The sequence below is a fragment of the Leptonychotes weddellii genome, chromosome 2 (genome assembly GCF_054177405.1).
Source record: "Leptonychotes weddellii isolate Sample4059 chromosome 2, ASM5417740v2, whole genome shotgun sequence".
In the NCBI taxonomy this organism is placed as follows: Eukaryota; Metazoa; Chordata; class Mammalia; order Carnivora; family Phocidae; genus Leptonychotes; species Leptonychotes weddellii.
In genome coordinates, this window is record NC_138370.1 from 113,866,281 (window position 1) to 113,885,833 (window position 19,553).

At 41.3% G+C, this 19,553-nt stretch overlaps 2 protein-coding genes across 5 annotated transcripts in view; both read right to left on the reverse strand.

Annotated features, from left to right (window-relative positions):
• The window catches only part of PKD2 (polycystin 2, transient receptor potential cation channel), a 54,069-nt gene extending 37,016 nt beyond the window's left edge, over positions 1-17,053 (reverse strand). For all 4 annotated transcript variants that reach the window (XR_014142937.1, XM_081812153.1, XM_081812152.1 and 1 more), the window contains exons 1-2: positions 16,346-17,053; positions 8,602-8,715 (exon numbers count right to left, since the gene is read on the reverse strand). Coding sequence is in view for 3 of the 4 variants with exons in the window: in XM_081812153.1 (XP_081668279.1) it covers positions 8,602-8,715; positions 16,346-16,946 (715 nt within the window). In the remaining variant the exon portion in view is untranslated. The remainder of the gene's footprint in view (positions 1-8,601; positions 8,716-16,345) is intronic.
• The window catches only part of LOC102748592 (putative E3 ubiquitin-protein ligase HERC6), a 580,669-nt gene that overhangs the window by 294,650 nt on the left and 266,466 nt on the right, over positions 1-19,553 (reverse strand). The gene's annotated exons all lie outside the window — the stretch shown is intronic.

Genomic DNA, 19,553 nt, shown 5'->3' on the forward strand with positions numbered 1-19,553 from the left:
GGGCGCCTGGGTGGCTCAGTTGGTTAAGCGACTGCCTTCGGCTCAGGTCATGATCCTGGAGTCCCGGGATCGAGTCCCGCATCGGGCTCCCTGCTCAGCGGGGAGTCTGCTTCTCCCTCTGACCCTCCCCCATCTCATGCTCTCTCTATCTCATTCTCTCTCTCAAATAAATAAATAAAATCTTTAAAAATAATAATAATAAAATAAAATAGCAATGGACACTATTTTATCCTTAATATTGTTGAAAAAATGTAGGCTCAAAGACTAAAAACAAAGATGACTGTACTAAAAACTCCAAATCGTTAGAATAAAAAGTAAAGAAGACTTTTCCAATGTAACAAGACAACAGAAACACAGAAAATAACAAAAAATCCCCCATAAAAAACAAAGAAGCAATATTTTAAAAACCACAAATGCAGAAAATTAAAATTTTTAAAAAAGATTTTATTTATTTATTTGACAGACACAGCGAGAGAGGGAACACAAGCAGGGGGAGAGGGAGAGGGAGAAGCAGGCTTCCCGCTGAGCAGGGAGCCCGACGTGGGGCTCGATCCCAGGACCCTGGGATCATGACCTGAGCCGAAGGCAGACGCTTAATGGCTGAGCCACCCAGGCGCCCCCAGAAAATTAATTTTAAAAGGATTAAGCAAACACAGATAAAACCAAGCCATCTCAAAATGAAAAATTGTTTTCCTCTTCGTAACTCTTGGGCCAAAGAGGAAATCAAAGCTGCCACACAAATATAAATACCAGATGTAAAGACAGTAGAATCCAGTATTCCAAGGCCATCTGCCACAAAGTAAAGCCATCATCCTGACCAGGAAGCCGAACTCCTTTGCTAGCTCTGTGCTGTCCCACATCCTCACAGAAACACGGTAGAGATCAAATAAGATCAGGTATTTGAATAGACTCTATAAATGAAAAGTGCCAAATGCAAAGCGATACACATAAATCAAAGAATGATTAGGCTTGAGCTCTTGGTGTTGTCATACTAGGAATAGTTCTGGGTTAGTGAGCAAGAAGTACTAGTAAACAGAGAATGAGAATGGGCGAAGCTGTCAGCATTTAGTAAGAACATCTATGTGGCATCTCTGAGATGTGCCTAACAGCACCCCTTTCTCCCTCCCTGTGCTGAGGGACACGGATGCATGAACTAGTCTGACAATCCAGGGTGAGGAGTGCGGTGACTGAGGTGGGCCCGGGACCTCAGCACAGCTCTGGGGAAGGGCTAGTGGATAAAGGCTTCTCGATGGATCTGCCTCTTGAGCTGATCTTGAGGGATGAGGAAGAACTGAACAGACCAAGAAGAGGTGACAGCCTAGGCCAAGGCCTTTTTGAGACTCACGGTGGCTTGATGTGGTTGAAATAACAGGTGTTCATAGGGAGTGGCAGGTCTGAAGAAGTAAGCAAAGACGGAATAATGAAGTGCACTTTATTATGTAATGATTTTAAACTTAACCTTGAAAGTGAGGTGATGATAGTATGTTAAATGGAAGAGTGACCTGGGTTAATCTGGTTTCAGAGCAGCCTGGAGGCAGTGCCTGGGAGTCCTACTAAAAGATCTAAAAAGATTCCAACCGATATGTGGTCTAACGGCATCTGAGTCATCTTAAAATTTAAATAAATCTTGTCACTCCCCTACTTAAAATCCCAGCTTCCCCCTCTAAACCCCTAACCAAGGCCTACCAGACCTATAGGGTCTGGCCCCTGACCACCTTTCCATCCTCATCTGATGGTACTCTCTCTAGTAACTGTCTTCACTCAGCTTCTGGAATGTTCTGAGCTCTTTCCTGCCTCAGAAACTTCACTCAGGCAGTTCTCTTCATCTGAAGGGCTCCCACGCTTGATTTAGGCCTCAGAGAGGCCTTCTCTGTAGGGGAATCCTCGTCCCCAACTGTTTTCTTTCATATCACTTCCACATTTCAGGGCAGGGCCTAAATCTGTTTTTAATTAACTTACTGAACAATTGAATGAATGAATAAATGAATAATCCAGGATAGAGATGATAAAGGTTAAAATAGGGAAAATAACGATATATGAAGGAAGGCAGATTTGAGAGGCACCAAAGAGGAAGAAGTAGGTGGAATGATCACACGAGAAGAATGAAGGAAAGCATCTAGAGTGATGCCCAGCTTTGGAGAGAGGCATCATGTGGGTGATGTTAACATGAGCCCAGAGAGAGAACATGAATGAAGCAAGTTTGGATGGGAAGGATGATGAGTGTGGCATTAGGAACAGCAAGGATGAGATGCCTGGGAGATACACGAGTGGAGATGCCGGGTAGAAGTTGGTACAAGGTTTGTAGTTCATGAGCTAGGTCTAGGGGGCGCGTGGACTCACCAGCAGCAAGTACCAGTTGAAGCTGTGGAAAAGATCACCTGAAGAGAAAACCAAAGACCCAATCACAGAGAATACACTGGCTAAACACATTTCATAAAGAAAAAAACTAAGAAAGTGAATAGAGCAAGAAGAAACACAGGAAGAGAGTGAGTCCTGGAAGCCAAAGAGAAGCTTCTAGAAAGCCAAATGCCATAGGAGCAAATGCCAGAGAAAGCCTGAAAAGAGCCCATAAAATTTAGCAATTAAGAGGACCCTAAGCAACTCTGGTGAGGTGTTTCAAGAGGTAGAAGTGAGACAGCAGAATAAACAAGAGAGGTGAATTAAAGTTATTAAAACCTCCAGATATTTTAATCTAGTTTTGGTTAAAATTTGAAGGAAATCGTAAGTAACACTGTGATGGAAATCTTTGAGGGATAAAGTCTGTTGACACAAGTGCTTTTGTGAGTGTCCATACTGAGCTTCAGGTTATTACTTTTGTCATTTGAAACAAGAGGGAAAGATATGTAATATTTATATATGTTATCACAAAGACATAAAGAAGAGAAAGCTATGCACATGGAACGCAGGCCATGTTTAAATTAGTATTTATGCAATTAGTATTTATGCAAGTTTTGTTCTATTGAAAAGGACAGAGAGCTTTCCGGCCATAGGCAGTCTTTAAAAGTTACTTTCCGTGGGCTGCAAGCTGTGATCTTCAGACTGAATGTGTCAGCTGTTGGAATGTATGTCACTGGAAATTGAATTAGCTTCCCACCAATGTGATGATTAACCCACGGACTTTGACTTCCCTGACCTAGTTATCAACAGTTCATCTGCATGAATTCTCTTGCAATTAGGAAAACTATCTTTAGATTAATCATCTTTGCAAGATTTTTACAAGTAAAATAAAATATTCATTTCTTTTTTATTGAGATATAATTGACTTGTCATATTATGTAAGTTTAAGGTATACAACATGTTGATTTGATACTATTCATTTTTTTTTTTTTTTTAGAATACAAAGCAAAGCCTTCTTCTTCCAGAAATAAAGAGATGGAAACACATAGATTTCTTCATATAAGAGCTCTTCCTATCCCAGGACATATCACGCTGTATTATGATTGTGTTGTTCATTTCTCCAGTTTCATTACTTCTTTGGACCCTGGTGAGTTTAAAGTTAAAGACTTTCTTAATCTAATTGATTACATTTTCTACTCTGTGAAATATGTTATATTTTCTACTCCGTAAAATATTTACTGAGGCCTTGGTATTTTTCTCAGTGCTTTGTGGGTTATATATGTGTTAAAATATTAATCCTTTGTAATGTTTCTTCTAAGTATTCTTGAGAGTTTTCTGCCTTTTAATCTTGTCTATTTTTTTTGACATACAGAAATACCAAATTTCTATGATGCTAACTCTACCTAAACTTTTCTTTATGATTTCCATTATTATGTTTGAACAGGAAACTTGAGAAATTTTAACGGAGAGAGCAGAAAAAAAGAAGAGGCAAATGTACTTTTATCATAGATTCACCAAAGATTTCATTTGGTTTTTCCAAAGATCTTTAACAATACCATTAATCCCCTTCTTTAAGTTCAGCATCTAAGTCACACAAAGAAATTCTGTGGCTCTTTATAACAGTAACCCATATATAAGCACGTACTTTGATGGTGGATTCATAGCAACCTTAGGTTTCAAGTAAGAATAAATTTTAAATTATAGAGAAAGTGGGATTACCTAGTTCCCATGTCATTTCTCTCCTCTGGGTTAAGTAGACTAATTTTAAAGACACAGGGCTTAGAAGTAACACTGATAAGATAGAAAATGGGTCTTGATGGGCACTTAGTTGCTTCAAATGAATGTCCAAACAATTCGAACCTATAGTTTTTAGAACCTACTGATGAAACAATTCAGCCATTGTCAACTATTTCTGGGAAGAATTTTGCTCTTACTATTCTTCACGTGACAGACAGTATGCTAGGATTTTTTGGTATATCAATCCCAAAGTTCAGAAAATATTTCTTTTCTTTTTTTTAAGATTTTATTTATTTATTTGAGAGAGAGAGAATGAGTGAGAGCATGGGCAGGGGGAGGAGCAGAGGCAAAGGGAGAGGGAGATGCAGACTCCACGCTGAGCAGGGAGCCGGACAACTCAGGGCTCGATCCCAGGACCCTGAGATCATGACCTGAGCTGAAGGCAGACCCGTAACTGACTGAGCCACCCAGGCATTCCACAAAATCTTTCAAAATAAGTATTTCACAGATGAGAAAACAAGGGTTCAGAAAGGTTAAATAACTTGTTCAAGCTTACCTAGTATATAAGTAGTGGAGCTGGGATTTGAACCCAGATCTCTGTTGATGCAAAAAAATCTATACTTTTCCTACTATGCCAACTGCCTTCCAGAACCCTATCTACTTCATATCAAGAGCTTCCAATATGCAAGGCATACGGTTAAGTGCATTATCTCATTTACCCACAGAGTAATACGCTTGATATTATTGGTCATTTGATATTGATATTGCTGGCAAGATTTTAAAACTAATAGTTAAAAAGATGGTTTTTGAGCAATGGGAAAGGGCTCAATCACTAGGAGCCAGTAAGGCTTTGTTAGGAGTAAATCATGTCCGCTTATCCTCATAATGTTCATTTTTAATTTGGTCAACAGCTAATAGCAGAGGAATGGTGGAGTTATTCTGACAGGCATTTGAAAAAGTCTTTCTTATTATCCTATTTCTTTTTTTTTTTTTAAGATTTTATTTATTCATTTGACAGAGAGAGAGACAGCGAGAGAGGGAACACAAGCAGGGGGAGGGGGAGAAGGAGAAGCAGGCTTCCTGCAGGGCAGGGAGCCCGACGCGGGGCTCCATCCCAGGATCCCGGGATCATGACCTGAGCCGAAGGCAGACGCTTAATGACGGAGCCACCCAGTTGTTATTTCCTATTTATTATCCTTATTATTCTATTATCCTTATTATCCTATTTCTTGAACATTCTGAGCTAGATGATAATATAATTCAGTGAACTCAGAACTTTGACTAATGGATGATGTTGTTAGACCAATCTTTTTTGATTTATTAATTAATCAGGATAAGGACATGGATGATATCAACTCTGTTGATCCAGTGAAGCCAAGAGGAACAACTGATACATAAGATGAATGAATCCAGATCCAAAAAAATTTCAACAGATGGACTGAATGAGATGAAATTTAACACAACTGAAAGGGAAGTCCGCTACTATGTTCCAGGAAAAAGTGTTCATATACTAGTTGGGGGACACAGTGCTTTATAGTTTCTGGTGAAGAGACTGAGGAATCATTTATGTGAAGAATCAGGTGATGGGAGGAGGCATGAACCACAGCTGTGTATCTGACTGAGGACACCTATGGCCCCCCTTTCCCCCTCTTTCATTATGAGGCTCCTACTGTGCCTTCAAAGGAACCTGATAAACAGAACGTGTGCTGGAGGGAGTTTCTATCACATGGGTACTCAAACGCATGTCTCCAATTACATGATCAACAGTTAAAGGAACCAGAAAGGTTTAACCTAGAGAAGACTTAAGGGAGACTGAATGTCTGTCTCCAAATTTCTGATGGGCTAAATTGGAGAAGAACATGGAAAAGGTACTTGGTACAGGTGGGCTTGGAGGGGAGAGCTAGGAGAGGAAATTTGACAGGTTAGACTTGGCTTCATATAAGGGAGAACTTTCTAACATAGCCATAGAGAAACAAAATGAACTATTTCAAAGAAGTAAGTCCTTTAACCTGGAACTCTTGCTCAATCAGACACAAGAGGACTGACCATTTGAGAGGGATGCTGCAGGGGGAATTTTAGCATTCAGTGGAGGTTTGATCATATGGTTGCTAAGATCCCTTCCTAGCCAGAGATTCTACAGTACTCTGAAAATAAAACTTGGCCTATGTAAAATATGCAGCTACTGATACAAGAAAAAAGTGATTAGTGTGAAAAAGAACAAAAAGCATTAAACTCCAAAATAAACAAGAAAACACTAATTACATGACTTAAGTAAGGCATGTTTCCTAGAACTCTAGCTCTTCAGTTTATTTATCTGGCCTAGTTCCCAAACTTGTCAGTGCATCGGAACACTCACTTCCCTGGGCCACCTCTGGAAGGCTCAGATTTAGCAGATCTGGGCAAACTGTAATTTTTAAAAAATTCTCTTGGTGATTCTGATGCTCAAGCAATTTGGGGGGCCACTGAAAACCTAAACGTGCTTATAGGGGTACTTATATTTTGCATAAAAATATATACGTATGTATGTGTCTGTGTCATGCTTGAAAAAATCTTAATAATGATTCTAATCAATCTGTTAATATTTAAGGCCAGTGTAGTTTAATATTTAAGCGCCTATGCAGGGAGCAAACTCTACTTCAGTATTGTAAGCTCTAACAGCTTAGAACATAAAAATTAAAAATATCACATCTCTGGCTTTACAACTTTTAATATAATGAATAGATCTTTTTTACTTTTTCAGCATTTCTATCTTAGATAGAATGTTGGAAAAAGTAATGCCATTCCCTCCTAAACAAACAACAGAAAAAAATCAAGAAAACGGATATTATTCACACATACATACATTCTAGCTTAAACACCTTTTTTTCTCAAGTTCCCACGTGGATTGGCAAAGTCTCAGAAAATGCAAAAAGTCGTCATTCCCTGTTAAAGCTCATTAAGGGGCACCTGGGTGGCTCAGTTGGTTAAGCAACTGTCTTCGGCTCAGGTCATGATCCTGGAGTCCCGGGATCGAGTCCCGCATCGGGCTCCCTGCTCAGCAAGGAGCCTGCTTCTCCTTCTGACCCTCCCCCCTCTCGTGTACTCTCTTTCATTCTTGCTCTCTCAAATAAATAAATAAATCTTTAAAAAAAAAAAAGCTCATTAAAACTTACTAGTATTAATAAAAAACTGTGTGTGGGGATAGTAAACAAATCAATATTCAATTTCTTAAAATTATAAATATTGAAACTTAAGTGTTTCCTCAATCCTTTATGTTCAACTTATAAGTTTAAAAAAATTTTTTTAATAAATCTAATAAATTTTAAAAATGTTTTTAAGGAAGCTTTTTGCCTAGTCAATTAAATTCAAGGTGGTCAATTTTAATGTAATAAGAATGGCCTTATTAAATCATTGATAAATTTTGATTCTCTCCATAAACAAAGAAGAGGACTCTTTTTAAGATTGGTGTTAATTTTTTAAGCCTTTCTAAGTGTACACTATATGAAGGAAGTCCTTTCCCAGGAGTATGGTAAGAGGTCCTGGTTGTCATAAAGCTGCTTCCTTGTCTGTTCTCATAAAGACCTTTAGAGAGAACAGGACAGAACTCCCATCATCCAATACCCTTTGAATCAGAACATCAATCCATTGTCTAAGACTTTCTGGACTTCAAAGCAAATGGTTTCTAAGACTTGTCCTGGATAAGGCTTGAGTCCCCTCCCCTCCCAGGGGATGCATATACATACTGAAAGAAGAGAGGAAGAAGAAAGAGATGAGTCTGCCATAAGTTTCCTGTAGAGTACAAGGCTGGTGATTACTGAAGATTTGGAAGACATTATGAATTAGAATGAAGGAACCCACACAGGAAACACATCCAGATCCAAAAGAATGGGACTTTTATATATATATCCATAGAAGCAATATTAGGAGACATTATTTGTATTTCCTGAACGTTAAACTTTGAATGTCATTTTGCTGAAAATAATTCCTACATTAAACTTCACGTTAATTGATGTAAAAATAGTGACAGTGTATTTATCAGGAAATCTTTTTTTTCTTAAAGATTTTATTTATTTATTTGACAGAGAGAGACACAGCGAGAGACGGAACACAAGCAGGGAGAGTGGGAGAGGGAGAAGCAGGCTTCCCGCGAGCAGGGAGCCCAATGTGGGGCTCAATCCTAGGACCCCGGGATCATGACCTTAGTTGAAGGCAGACGCTTAATGACTGAGCTACCCAGGCGCCCCTTTATCAGGAAATCTAATAAAAAATCCTTTTACTTGGTTTCTTGATATCTGGCAGGTTGCCACATGCATCTCATAGTGAAAATGGTCATGGCTGACAATGAACTGGCCAATCAGATAATGCTGAATTTTAATCAATTTTTACCAGAGGAGAGAGGAAAGCTTTACTAAATTCTAAACTGAAATTGAAAACAGACAGCTTCTGAATGAACCCCTCTGATGCATATACAATTCCTTTCAATTATGGTTTTGACAGGTCAAATATTTTCAAAACTTTTCCTTTAGTAGGAGGAAATGTTCTACTTACAAATGCACAAGACTATGAGAAAAAGGAGGTATGTGGCCAGCTCCCGTAAAACACTTTTAAGATACTTCTCTCGGTTAGTGATGCTTTCTTCCATGAGTCTTGTTCCCCAGAGACCTTTAAAATAATAATGAAAAGTATGACATTTTATTTTTAAAAATCTCATGAATGGCAAAGAAGAAACATAAAATAAATAGTATAACCTTTAAGGGGGATTCTCCTGTATTTTTTTTTTTTTAGCATGCTCTGAATGTAACTAAGAAATTGTTTTAGCAGGAGTGCCTTTTATTTAAGAATAGATCAGCCTCTACCATCCCCCCCAGATGTACAAAACACAAGGCGACAATCTGATCATTGTCTAAACTCCCAATCCCATCAGAAAATGTCTTAGTAAAAACTTATAAAGAGAACAGGAAATGAGGGCACCCCAGAAGAACATATTAAATAACTGTGCACACACACATCTGCTTTTCCTGTGTGGGGGAGGACACAACCTGGCAATTATCCTCTTACTAAACCTAGTTAGGACATGATGTAACTCTATGGCACATGACACCTTTTGGATCACTCCTGATGAAAAGAAAGCCTGGTTGGAGCATCATTTCACTATGGAAATATCCAGTGGCACAAAATCTCGCTACTCTGTACCATCTCTCTCCTTTAAGAAACTCAATGCTGACTGACTACTCTAAACATGCTTAGCTTAACAGATTTGAAAAACGCTAATTAACATATCATCTTTAAGTTAAAAGCAACAATCATCCAACTTCTTTCTCTCTTTGGAGAAAGAATAAAATCAGCAGCCATGTTCCATATTTTAGCAGATGGAAAAAGCGTTGGGCTGGCTGAGCAGGGATGACATAACCCTTCGCGAGCTTGCTGGAGGCAGTGACCACAGTTTTGGACTTGCTCAGCAGACAGACATGGTGGCCATCCAAAACCCCCATTAATGAACAGTGTGGTAAAATCACATTGCTGGCTACTTGGAAGAGCCTTCATGTTTGCCAAAAAGGACAAACTTCTCAATCCTTTCAGTTAGATTAGGTCGGCTGTGAATGGCAGCCAACCTGGCCCCGGCAGTCTGCCTCACACGTTTATTCCACAGACTTTAACGCCATCAATCACTGAAACTCACACAGCCACTTAAGCCACCATCAAGCCACACAGAGGACAGGGGAAAATGGCATCGAGGCTTTTACTTCACAGAAATGACTCCATCACCAGTGTTTATGTATTTTTTAAGTCTTATAATAATACATTAATACTACTCCTAAATTTGGGTATTTCGTTTCCTTTTCTTTTTTTTCTCCCAAATTTCCTTTAGAAAAATCAGCATCTGAATTCAAAGACACTGTGTTACATATCATAGGTTTCAGCACACGGAAAGTGGAGCATGACTTATGACCAGGTCTGCTTCTGCCAAGATCTGGTAGTTGTCAGGGAATTACTCACGCAGAAGAAATGCGGCAAGCAGAATGTTTGTTCACTGAAACTCTATCATATTTAAAAATTATTACAAATTTAGATGACATGGAAAATTACAATCAGAATAACACAGAGGCAGCCAAGTATTAGGCTCAGTAGCCCTGGACGCAATCACACTATTTCTTTGGTTATATTTCTTTTGGAGACCAGGCCTAAAATATACACATAAGTGGAGATGACTGGTCTCTTTATCATCAGGAAAGATTGTTGTCTTGCCTCACTTAGTCAGTGATTTCACTCTTTCCCATGGTTTATAAGCAATTATGCACTAAGGAGTAGTCATGGTTCTTAATATTTACAAATGGTATTGCTTGACCTATATATAGAAAAACCAAACTCCCATCAAATTTTATTCAAGCTAAACATGCAATGGTCTATGGCAATTTAATTCTAGCCCCCGAATGAAACATTTCAAGTAAAAAGAAACAAAGTTCCCTTATTTATATTTTTATATAATATACTTTATGCATTTCATTGACTTTCTAAATTATCTACTTCCTCAAATATTTATCACCTTCAAAATTTCATCCAATTTCCCCACTGGGTGTGTATGTAGGATCTGTCTTAGGACACGGGGACCTCTTTACATTCTGATGAGTGAGAAATGGCTATGTCCACAAATAGAAAAAATTGCTGTCCTATGGCTAACTACTTCCCATGTTTAGCAGAGCTGATGGAATAAGAATGGTTACAAAATGGCAGCATTCTTCAAAATCAACTGTTGTCTTTTCCCACAACTGTCCTCACCGTGGAGGGAGTATATGCCCAGCATTTCAGGCACTCACACTGAATACATAAAGTGTCTCCAGCTGTTAGGGAGAACATGATATGAGGGGGACACCAGACAATATCCAGCTTCTCTCATATTTAAGAGGGTGCTTGGTCAATGCCAGAGCCCAAAGTTGGAGTACTTCATCTAAACAGTGTATATTCCCATAGGCAGTGGTACTTATGAATATGAATATAGAGGGACTCTGAGATGGACAACCTGAAACACAAAAGATGTCTCAAACATAAATAATTGTGAAAAATGCCATTTTTGCAACTATCTTATTCAAATACTTCCAAAACTATTTTGCAATACACAAAAAACATCACAGAGAGAATGATATAATGAAGTCCTATGTATCTCTTGCCCAGCTTCAACAATTATCAACTCAACAACAACCTTGATTCATCTAAACCCTCACCCACTCCTTCCCAATTTTGAAAGTAATTCCAGGTATCGTTATCATTTCATCCTGAATATTTCAGTTCCATGGTCAAAAGACTGTGTGTGGATTATTTGCCTCATACCAACCCTGTCCCATCTGATGTACACTAAATCCCCATGACTCATTGATCATGACAAGGTGCAATGTGGAATTTCGGAGTCAGCTGTGATCAATTGAGGGCTCAGTCACATGTGAACAGTGGGACCTTATCGAACATCATGAGCCTCCATTTCCTCAGCTGAAAATGGGATAAAAGTACCTCTTGGTGGGGTTGCTCTGGGAATTAGAAATATTATATGTAAAGCACATAAAGTACTTGAAAGAGACTTGTCTATAGCTCCAGAAACAGGTGCAACTCTGAAAAATGTCCTACTTCTGACCTCTAGTTGGTCTAAATTTCAGAACAGTGTAAACACCCAAATCCATACGAACTTCAATTTTACTGTGAATAGCCTAACCAAATTCTCATTGCATTTCTATCATGAAAGAATTCAGGGGTTTTGTGCTCAGACACATGTGGGCCTTGTTTAGGAAGACAAACACAATCCTTCCAAATATTTATTTGAATTGCAGGCCCAACTTTAAAAAGGGAAGTGACTTTTTACTACTATTGGCCCATTTAATATAGAATATTCAGTTGCTCCCTTATATGTTATTGACCCCTGAATCTTAAATTCTCAGTCGGCCCTCTGCTGAGGTACAGAGAAGCAGGTGCCACAGCTAACAGCCAGTTCTACAAGCATATTCCACGGACAGTTAATAACTAGCATGCCCCACACTGAGATTTTTTCTTTCTTTGTCTAGAAACCTACTTGCCCGGTATGGGTTAATGGTACCAAGCCAGAAACATGGGTTTCATCCTAGAACAGGCCCTTTTCTTAACCCTCACATGGAGCTAGTCCACAATTCTGATGCCTTCTGTCTGTCTCCAGTCCAGCTTCCTTCTATCCCAGCGCACATGCCTTGGTTGCAGTCCATTGTTACCCCTGTCTCTCGGTTAGCCCTCTCCTGACCTATTCTCCCACCAACCAGCACTATCTGCCTCACTCCATTCTCTACATTCTTGCTAGAATCATCTTCAGATTGATATGTGACCGTATCAGCCCCCTTCTTGAAGCCTCCACGAGCTCTAACTTTTTAGAGGAAAAAGTACCAATAAGCTATAGGCTTGCGTGTTCTTACTTCTGCTACTTTTCCCTCCTTAAATTCCCCCCTCATCCTTCAAAATGTTAACTCAAGTTTCACTTCCTCTGACCTCCTCCCATACAGCTGGTCCTCTCTTCTTTGGGTCCCTCCAATCCCTGAGACCTCACATTGCAATTATTTCCTTACACCTGCTTCCCCTACTAAGCTGAACTCCTTGAGAGTTGGGACCTTGTATTATTCATCTCTGTATCTCTAGTATCCACCACAAAGGAGACTCTCACAAATGTTTGCTGACTGCACAAATTCTGTTACTAGCATAACCTTAACCACATACCTCACAGTAGCAATGCTCCCTCAAAAAAATCCCCACAGCTACGGAAATACAAAATCTTGTTTGTTCAAAATTATAGTGCAAACAAAAAAAGAAAAGGAAGAATTGATGGAGTGAGGTTTGGATTAAAAACAAAGGGAAAGTCACAATAGCCAAAAGGTGGAAACAACCCATGTGTTCGTCAACTGATGAATGGATAAACCCAAAATGTGTTGTAGACATACAATGGAATATTATCCATTTATCAAAGAGAATGAAATTTGGATACATGCTACAACATGGATAAACCTTGAAAAATTATGCTAAGTGAAATAAGCCAGACACTAAAGGACAAAACACTGTGATTCCACTAATATGATGTACCTAGAGTAGAAAAAGTCACAGAGACAGAAAGTAGAATAGAAGATACCAGGAGAAGGGTAACGTGGTAATGGGTAGAGTTTCTGTTTGAAATGATGAAAAGTTTCTGGAAATGGGCAGTGATGATACAAGTGAATGGGAGAGAAGGTAGTTATTTGTTAGAGCAGCCCAGCCCACCCTGACCAACACAGCCAGTACTTTAGGATTTCTCCAGGAAAACAAAACCCCGAAACCCCAAGCACAGATGTTTAAAATAACAGGAGATGACTTTACCACGTTGATACATCCATAGAACACATTCAATTCTGGAAATTCAGAAAATTTGATAACTCATGTAAAGTGTCAAATTTTATTTTTGCACTAAAGAGAGTTTGCTAAGAAAAAAGCAAACAAGATTATTGGGGATATCTTTAAGTTTGAGGGCAGTCTTTACATCTTTCGGCCATCCTTCACTTTGGTCCAGACCTTCACCACTTCTTCACTGGCTGCCTGCTACATGGTCCTTCCGCCTCTCTGCCTCCCTGTGCAAGCTTTTCTGCACAGCACACTGCCTACCGATACTCCCTTTCGGCATGTTTCTGATCCTGTTAACAACTTGCAACTGCTTCCTAATATTTAGGGATAAATTCTCAGTTCCTTGGTTGGACACATGTTTCCCACAACCAAACCTCAAACATTTCTTCTTTACCATCTTACTCCTGCTAAGGAGATAGATCTATCTACTGTACAAAAAGCAAAAAAGACCATTTGTTGTCCATCTTGGATTCATGTCATTAAAGAACATCACAGAGTATGTGGAAGCTAGAAAAGACTCTGGAGATTAGGTTCAACTCCTCCGTTTTATAAATGAGGAACAGAGGCTCGGGGAATCTTAGTGAGTTGTACAAAATCACGAAGGCAGGAGACCTCCAGGGAAGCTCCTGACCACTCCAAGCTTGAGTCATCTTTCCTACCTTTAGAAATTGCAAGTTACTTTTTGTTCTGATCCTAGGGTACTACTTACATAATGCATGTAAGATTTTTGTCATTGGTATCCCATGAGGGAAAAAAATCACAACTCATTCATGGTTATTTTACTTTTCTTGGTTTCTATCCATAGGAAAATGGTGATGGTGCTATTTTACCTCTTTTTTTTTTTTTTTTTACCTCTTTTTTTTTGGTGGCAGTGGTGGGGGAGCACCTAGTTCAGTACTAATTTCATAGGAGGTGCTAATTATTCAACAAACGTCACTTATTTATTTTTTTTTTTTTTAAAGATTTTTTTTTTAATTTATTTATTAGAGAGAGAGAGAGTGAGAGAGAGAGCGCAAGAGGGGGAAGGATTAGAGGGAGAAGCAGACTCCCCGCCGAGCAGGGAGCCCGATGTGGGACTCGATCCCGGGACTCCGGGATCATGACCTGAGCCGAAGGCAGTCGCTTAACCAACTGAGCCACCCAGGCGCCCCAAACGTCACTTATTTAATAAGTGATATGTATGTTTAATTTTTAATATATTTAATAAAATAAAATTTATTCTAAAATTTCCTAAGATTAACATTTTCCTGTGTCTCTTGCCCTACTAATTAGACCATTGATAAGGTTTGACTAGAAGTTCCCTATGAGCCTATACATTGTAAATTTTTTTGAGAAAAAATTTTTGAAGAACTACACTTGTATATAAACTCATATAAGGATATATATTTCATTTCATTATATTCCATTATTGAGTTTATTCAAAGAAGGTTAAAGGATCATGATTTATTATTCACTAACTTGCAAAAAACTTCTCTTACTTCAGTGAATATTTTTTAAAGCACACTTAAAACAATGTAAAATAATTTGTTTGGATACAGTTTTGAACCTTAAAAAGCTTTACTAACTTACTCACATAGGTTGTTCAAAAAGGGTCTTTTGTTCCCCACCATGACATGAATCAAAGTAACAGCATAAGCACTTACATAAAAGAAGTACAAAAGTGCACACTATTGAAAATTTATGAATCAATTTATATTTATGAAGCACTCACAACATGTCAGAGACATGCTAAGTATTTCACGTTTCATCTCATTTAATTCTCCCCATTCAAGAACAAAGTATTATGATTATCTCTTTTTAAGAAAAGCAAAAATTGGGGATCAGAGAGATAAAGCAATTTGCCACTGTGTGGTAGAACTGGAATTTGGGTGTAGGGCTGACTTGGTCTTAATCACATTGCTATAAAAACAGCTGGATTTTTTGAACAAGATTTGCAAAACTGACAGGGAAGAGTAGGGAAGGGAAACTTTCAAAAGAATGGAGAATGGAAACTCTTTAAAAAGTGGAGATTAAAATAATTTGAATGTGAGAGCAAATGCAACTCTTTTCCAAGGATGCCTCTGACAAAACCTCGCAAAACAGGATCTCCTCTGCTCCTGGAAAATCTGGGTCCTCTAAATAGGCACTGGCAAATTTGAAAATTCCTTTCCTGCCTCTGGAAAGTTGGGTGCACTGAACTCTGATACATGTACACAAAGCTGGTATCTGGTGACTTCACTGTTTTGTTGGAATTTCAGAGAATATTAAGTTAGCTATTTAAAACCATACTACCAAGTTTTTTAAACAATGTAACTTTTTCTTTGCAATTGTTTTAGAAAAACGCCTAGATTAGAAATGGCTAAATAACTGTCTTCATAGACATTATTTTATTCTATTTGTGGTGTTCTCAACAGCTCGCTCTCCCCCAAACCACCACACACATCACCAAAACAACATCCGTGACAACTCAATGACACTTGCCCCACAACTTGGATAAGTTACCCTTTCCAGAATGGAACGAGGGGTAAGAGGGCGTCCAGACCAACGGAAGACCCGATATACAGGTGCAACCACCTTCAGCTGTATTAGAATATTTTTTCTTTTTTTCCCCTACAAGAAAAAAAATCTTCAGAGGTACCCTTTCATTCTAATACGGCTTTCACTTATATACAGAGGTAAAAATATGCTGACCCATCTCCTTCCGTTGTAAGAAGGAGGTATCCCATAAATTTGCACAAACAAGGGCGCAGTGGAATTCCGCATGGGTACCGGAAGTAGAGCACAATTAGCAGAATGGGGTACGCGCTTCCAAGGGAGGCGGGGACACAGGAAGGATGCGAAGGGGAGCCCCGGAAAGCTGCCCACAGCGGGCGATAGCTCCGGCCGGCGCCCGCAGCTCTGGTTTGTGCATCAGCCGCTGCGGGTCGCGCGCTCTTACCTCGCAGCCCTCGAACCAGCCTCTCGGCCCAGGCCACTCGGGGCGGCTGCCCGTCCAGGGGGAGGTGGCGATGCAGCGGGTCCCCGCCGCCGGCCGGGCTGGGACTCGGCGGGCCCTGGTCCTCTCGCCGGCGCCGCCTCCCGCTCGGGTGGCCAGTGCCGTGGTAACCCCCCAGCCCCCGGCCCCGGGAGCCCACGGAGCTCACGGCGGAGGAGGCGGCCGACCTCCGGCTGCCCGGGCGCCACTCCACGTCCATCTCCACCACCATTCCTCCTTCCTCTCCTTCCACCTCCTCTTCCTCCTCCTCCTCCTCGGCCTCGAAGCCTGGGTTGTCACGACTCCAAGCCTGCCGCGAGCACGAGGAGAGCGGAGGAGAGGGGGAGGCTGAGGCTCCGGCCGGGGGGTCCCGCGCGGCCGCCTGCCGGATACGCTCCATCTCGATCTCCAGGCCCCTCTGCTCGCGGAGGCTGCCTGGAGCCCCGAGGCCGGCGCCCACGGCCGCGCCACCCGCCATCAGCCGGCCGGGGCCGGCCGCTCGGGACGCGGGCAACCGCTTCGGGGCCCCGGGCTGCTGCGGCTGCACGCGGCTCGAGTTCACCATCGCGGTCACTGGCGCCCCGCGCGCCTTCGCCCCTCGCCGCGCTCGGCGCAGCGCGCTGCAGGAGCCATGTTCTTTTCTTCCCGGGGCCCGCCGCCTCCTGCTCCCCGCCCCCGACCTCCCCGCGGTCCCGCGTCCCTCGCCCGCCCCCTCGGCCCGCCTCCCCCTCGCCTAGCCTCGCCTCGCCCAGCCGCCGCCGCGCGCTGCAGGGGGAGGTGCGAGGAAGCCGCCCCCGCGGACCGCGCAGTCTGCGAGCGGCGCCTAGGCTTGTGTTCCAAGTGGAGCGGGAGCCCGGGAGCGGGCGCCCACGTTCCATTCGGGTGGAGGGGCTCCGGCAGGGAGGGGTTCGCTGCCCCGCCCGCTCGCCTGCGGGGAAGGGGCTTGTGGAGCTGTCACTCCCTGCGTGACCCCGACATAATGCTTGGGTCACTGTTCACCGCCTGCCCCTTCTGCCTCTCCCAAAGTGCAGAGAGAGAAAGAGAGAGAAAACCATTTTGTGGGATGGTGTGTACTAGCGAAATCCAGCCTGCGCTAGTCTGCAGCAGGGGCGAAGAAATCTAAACTTCGTTTGAAAACTACCAACAAACTACTAATGCTGACTTCCTTGGCTTTTGGCGGCCCCCTTGTTCCAGCTTCTGCTGCTTTTTGGATGGTTTCTTCAACCTCTGGTCGGCTCTTCTCTCCACACATTGTGGGGACCCCAAAGATTCCGTCCTGGAACATTCAGATGGCTGGTGCTCTGAGCTCGAGCTTATCCCCTCCCGCCCCCCGCTGCCGGCTCAGGGTCTGGCTTCCGAGTCACAATCCCACGTCAGCCCCGGGGCCAGAACTTTATTCCCACTCTACGGTGAGCTCATCCAACTGGAGGATCTGCAATTGTCTCAGACTTAACGTATCCCAAATTAAATATCCGTTCCCCTCCTCTTTTAAGCCTGCGTCACCTCCTGTTCCCCCAGTTGAAATTTGAGGCATGGCTGTCCTCCTTACTTGTCAAGATATGCTTCTCCGTGATACCCTCATCTGTCTGCTCTTCTCCTACACCTCATCTCCCCAGATCTTGTTACTTCTGCCCCACAAATCTCTCTGATAGGACCTCCGTTTCTCATCCCTGTTGTCAGTGATTTCGCCCAGGGCCCTTGGTCTATGTTTTGTTCCCAAATTGTATTCAGAACCAAAACTGCTCCTGTCACATTGATGCTTAGATACCTCTGGGGGCTTCCTACAACTTAAAACATAAAATTTAATTTCCTTAGGTTAGGTTAGTACATTTTCTTCATCTGCCCTTGTATTTATTTGTTTGCTAGGGCTGCCATAATGAAGTACCACAGACTGCGTGGCTTAAACAACAGAAGTTTATTTTTTCACAATTCTAGAGGTTGAAAGTCAGATCAAGATGTTGGCAGGATTGGCTTCTCCTGAGGTCTCCTTCCTTGGCTTGTAGATGGTGGTTTTCCGCTAGTGTCTTCACATGGTGGTCTCTTTGTAGGTGTCTGTGTCCTAAACTCTTCTCATCAGGACACCCGTCACATTGGATTAGGGCCTATTCTAGTGACCTCACTTTAATTTAATTACCTTAAAAAACAAAACAAAACAACAACCCTGTCTCCAAATACAGTCACATTCTGTGTTGTTGGAGATTAGGACTTCAACATATGGATTTTTGAGGGGGACACAATGTGCCCATAATATCCTGATTTTATTCAGGTAATCATGGCCACCTATCATCAATTCTACAGTTTACCTTGTTACTTACCTGTATCCTTTTCCTAACTTTGAGCTTCTTTTTTTTTTTTTTTAAAGATTTTTTTATTTATTTGAGAGAGAGAGAATGAGAGAGAGCAAGCACATGAGAGGGGGGAGGGTCAGAGGGAGAAGCAGACTCCCTGCCGAGCAGGGAGCCCGATATGGGACTGGATCCGGGACTCCAGGATCATGACCTGAGCCGAAGGCAGTCGCTTAACCAACTGAGCCACCCAGGCGCCCCTTAACTTTGAGCTTCTTAAAGACAGGGTGTGTTTTTCTTATCTACTACCTCAGCCCAAATTCCACTTAGAATTCTTATTAATTAAAGTTCTCAAACATCTGTTTTCTTTATGCCAATTTCTCACAAATTTATTGTCTAAAAAATATGAAAACTGCCTGCCTTGGTCATTTGTTTAGGCCTCAATTTCATTATTAGGCCTCTGTGTGCACATAAGAAAACTTTGGGGTTTTTTCACCCTTTTTAATCTGTCTCGTGTAAATTTAATTCTAAGTTCAGCTGGAAGACCTTGAAGGGTAGAGGAACAATTTCACTTCCCTACAATACTAAATTATATTCTCCCATCTGTTGTTATTTAGACTTAAGATATATTATCTCACCAATGAGATAACTCCCTGCAGTTATGTCCCAAGAGTATTTTGTTTTATCTTGTATGTTTTACTAAAATAATAATGTTACTTACTATGCATAGTGAAAGCACAGAACTTGAACCCAATAAATAAATAGTAATTGAATTAATTCTATTATTCCTTGGTATTATTGTTTTTCCATTCAGTATTCTCTTCCTTATATCTCTGGACTATAGACTTGCTAGCAAAAAAAAAAGTAAGAAAAAAGAAATGGATAAA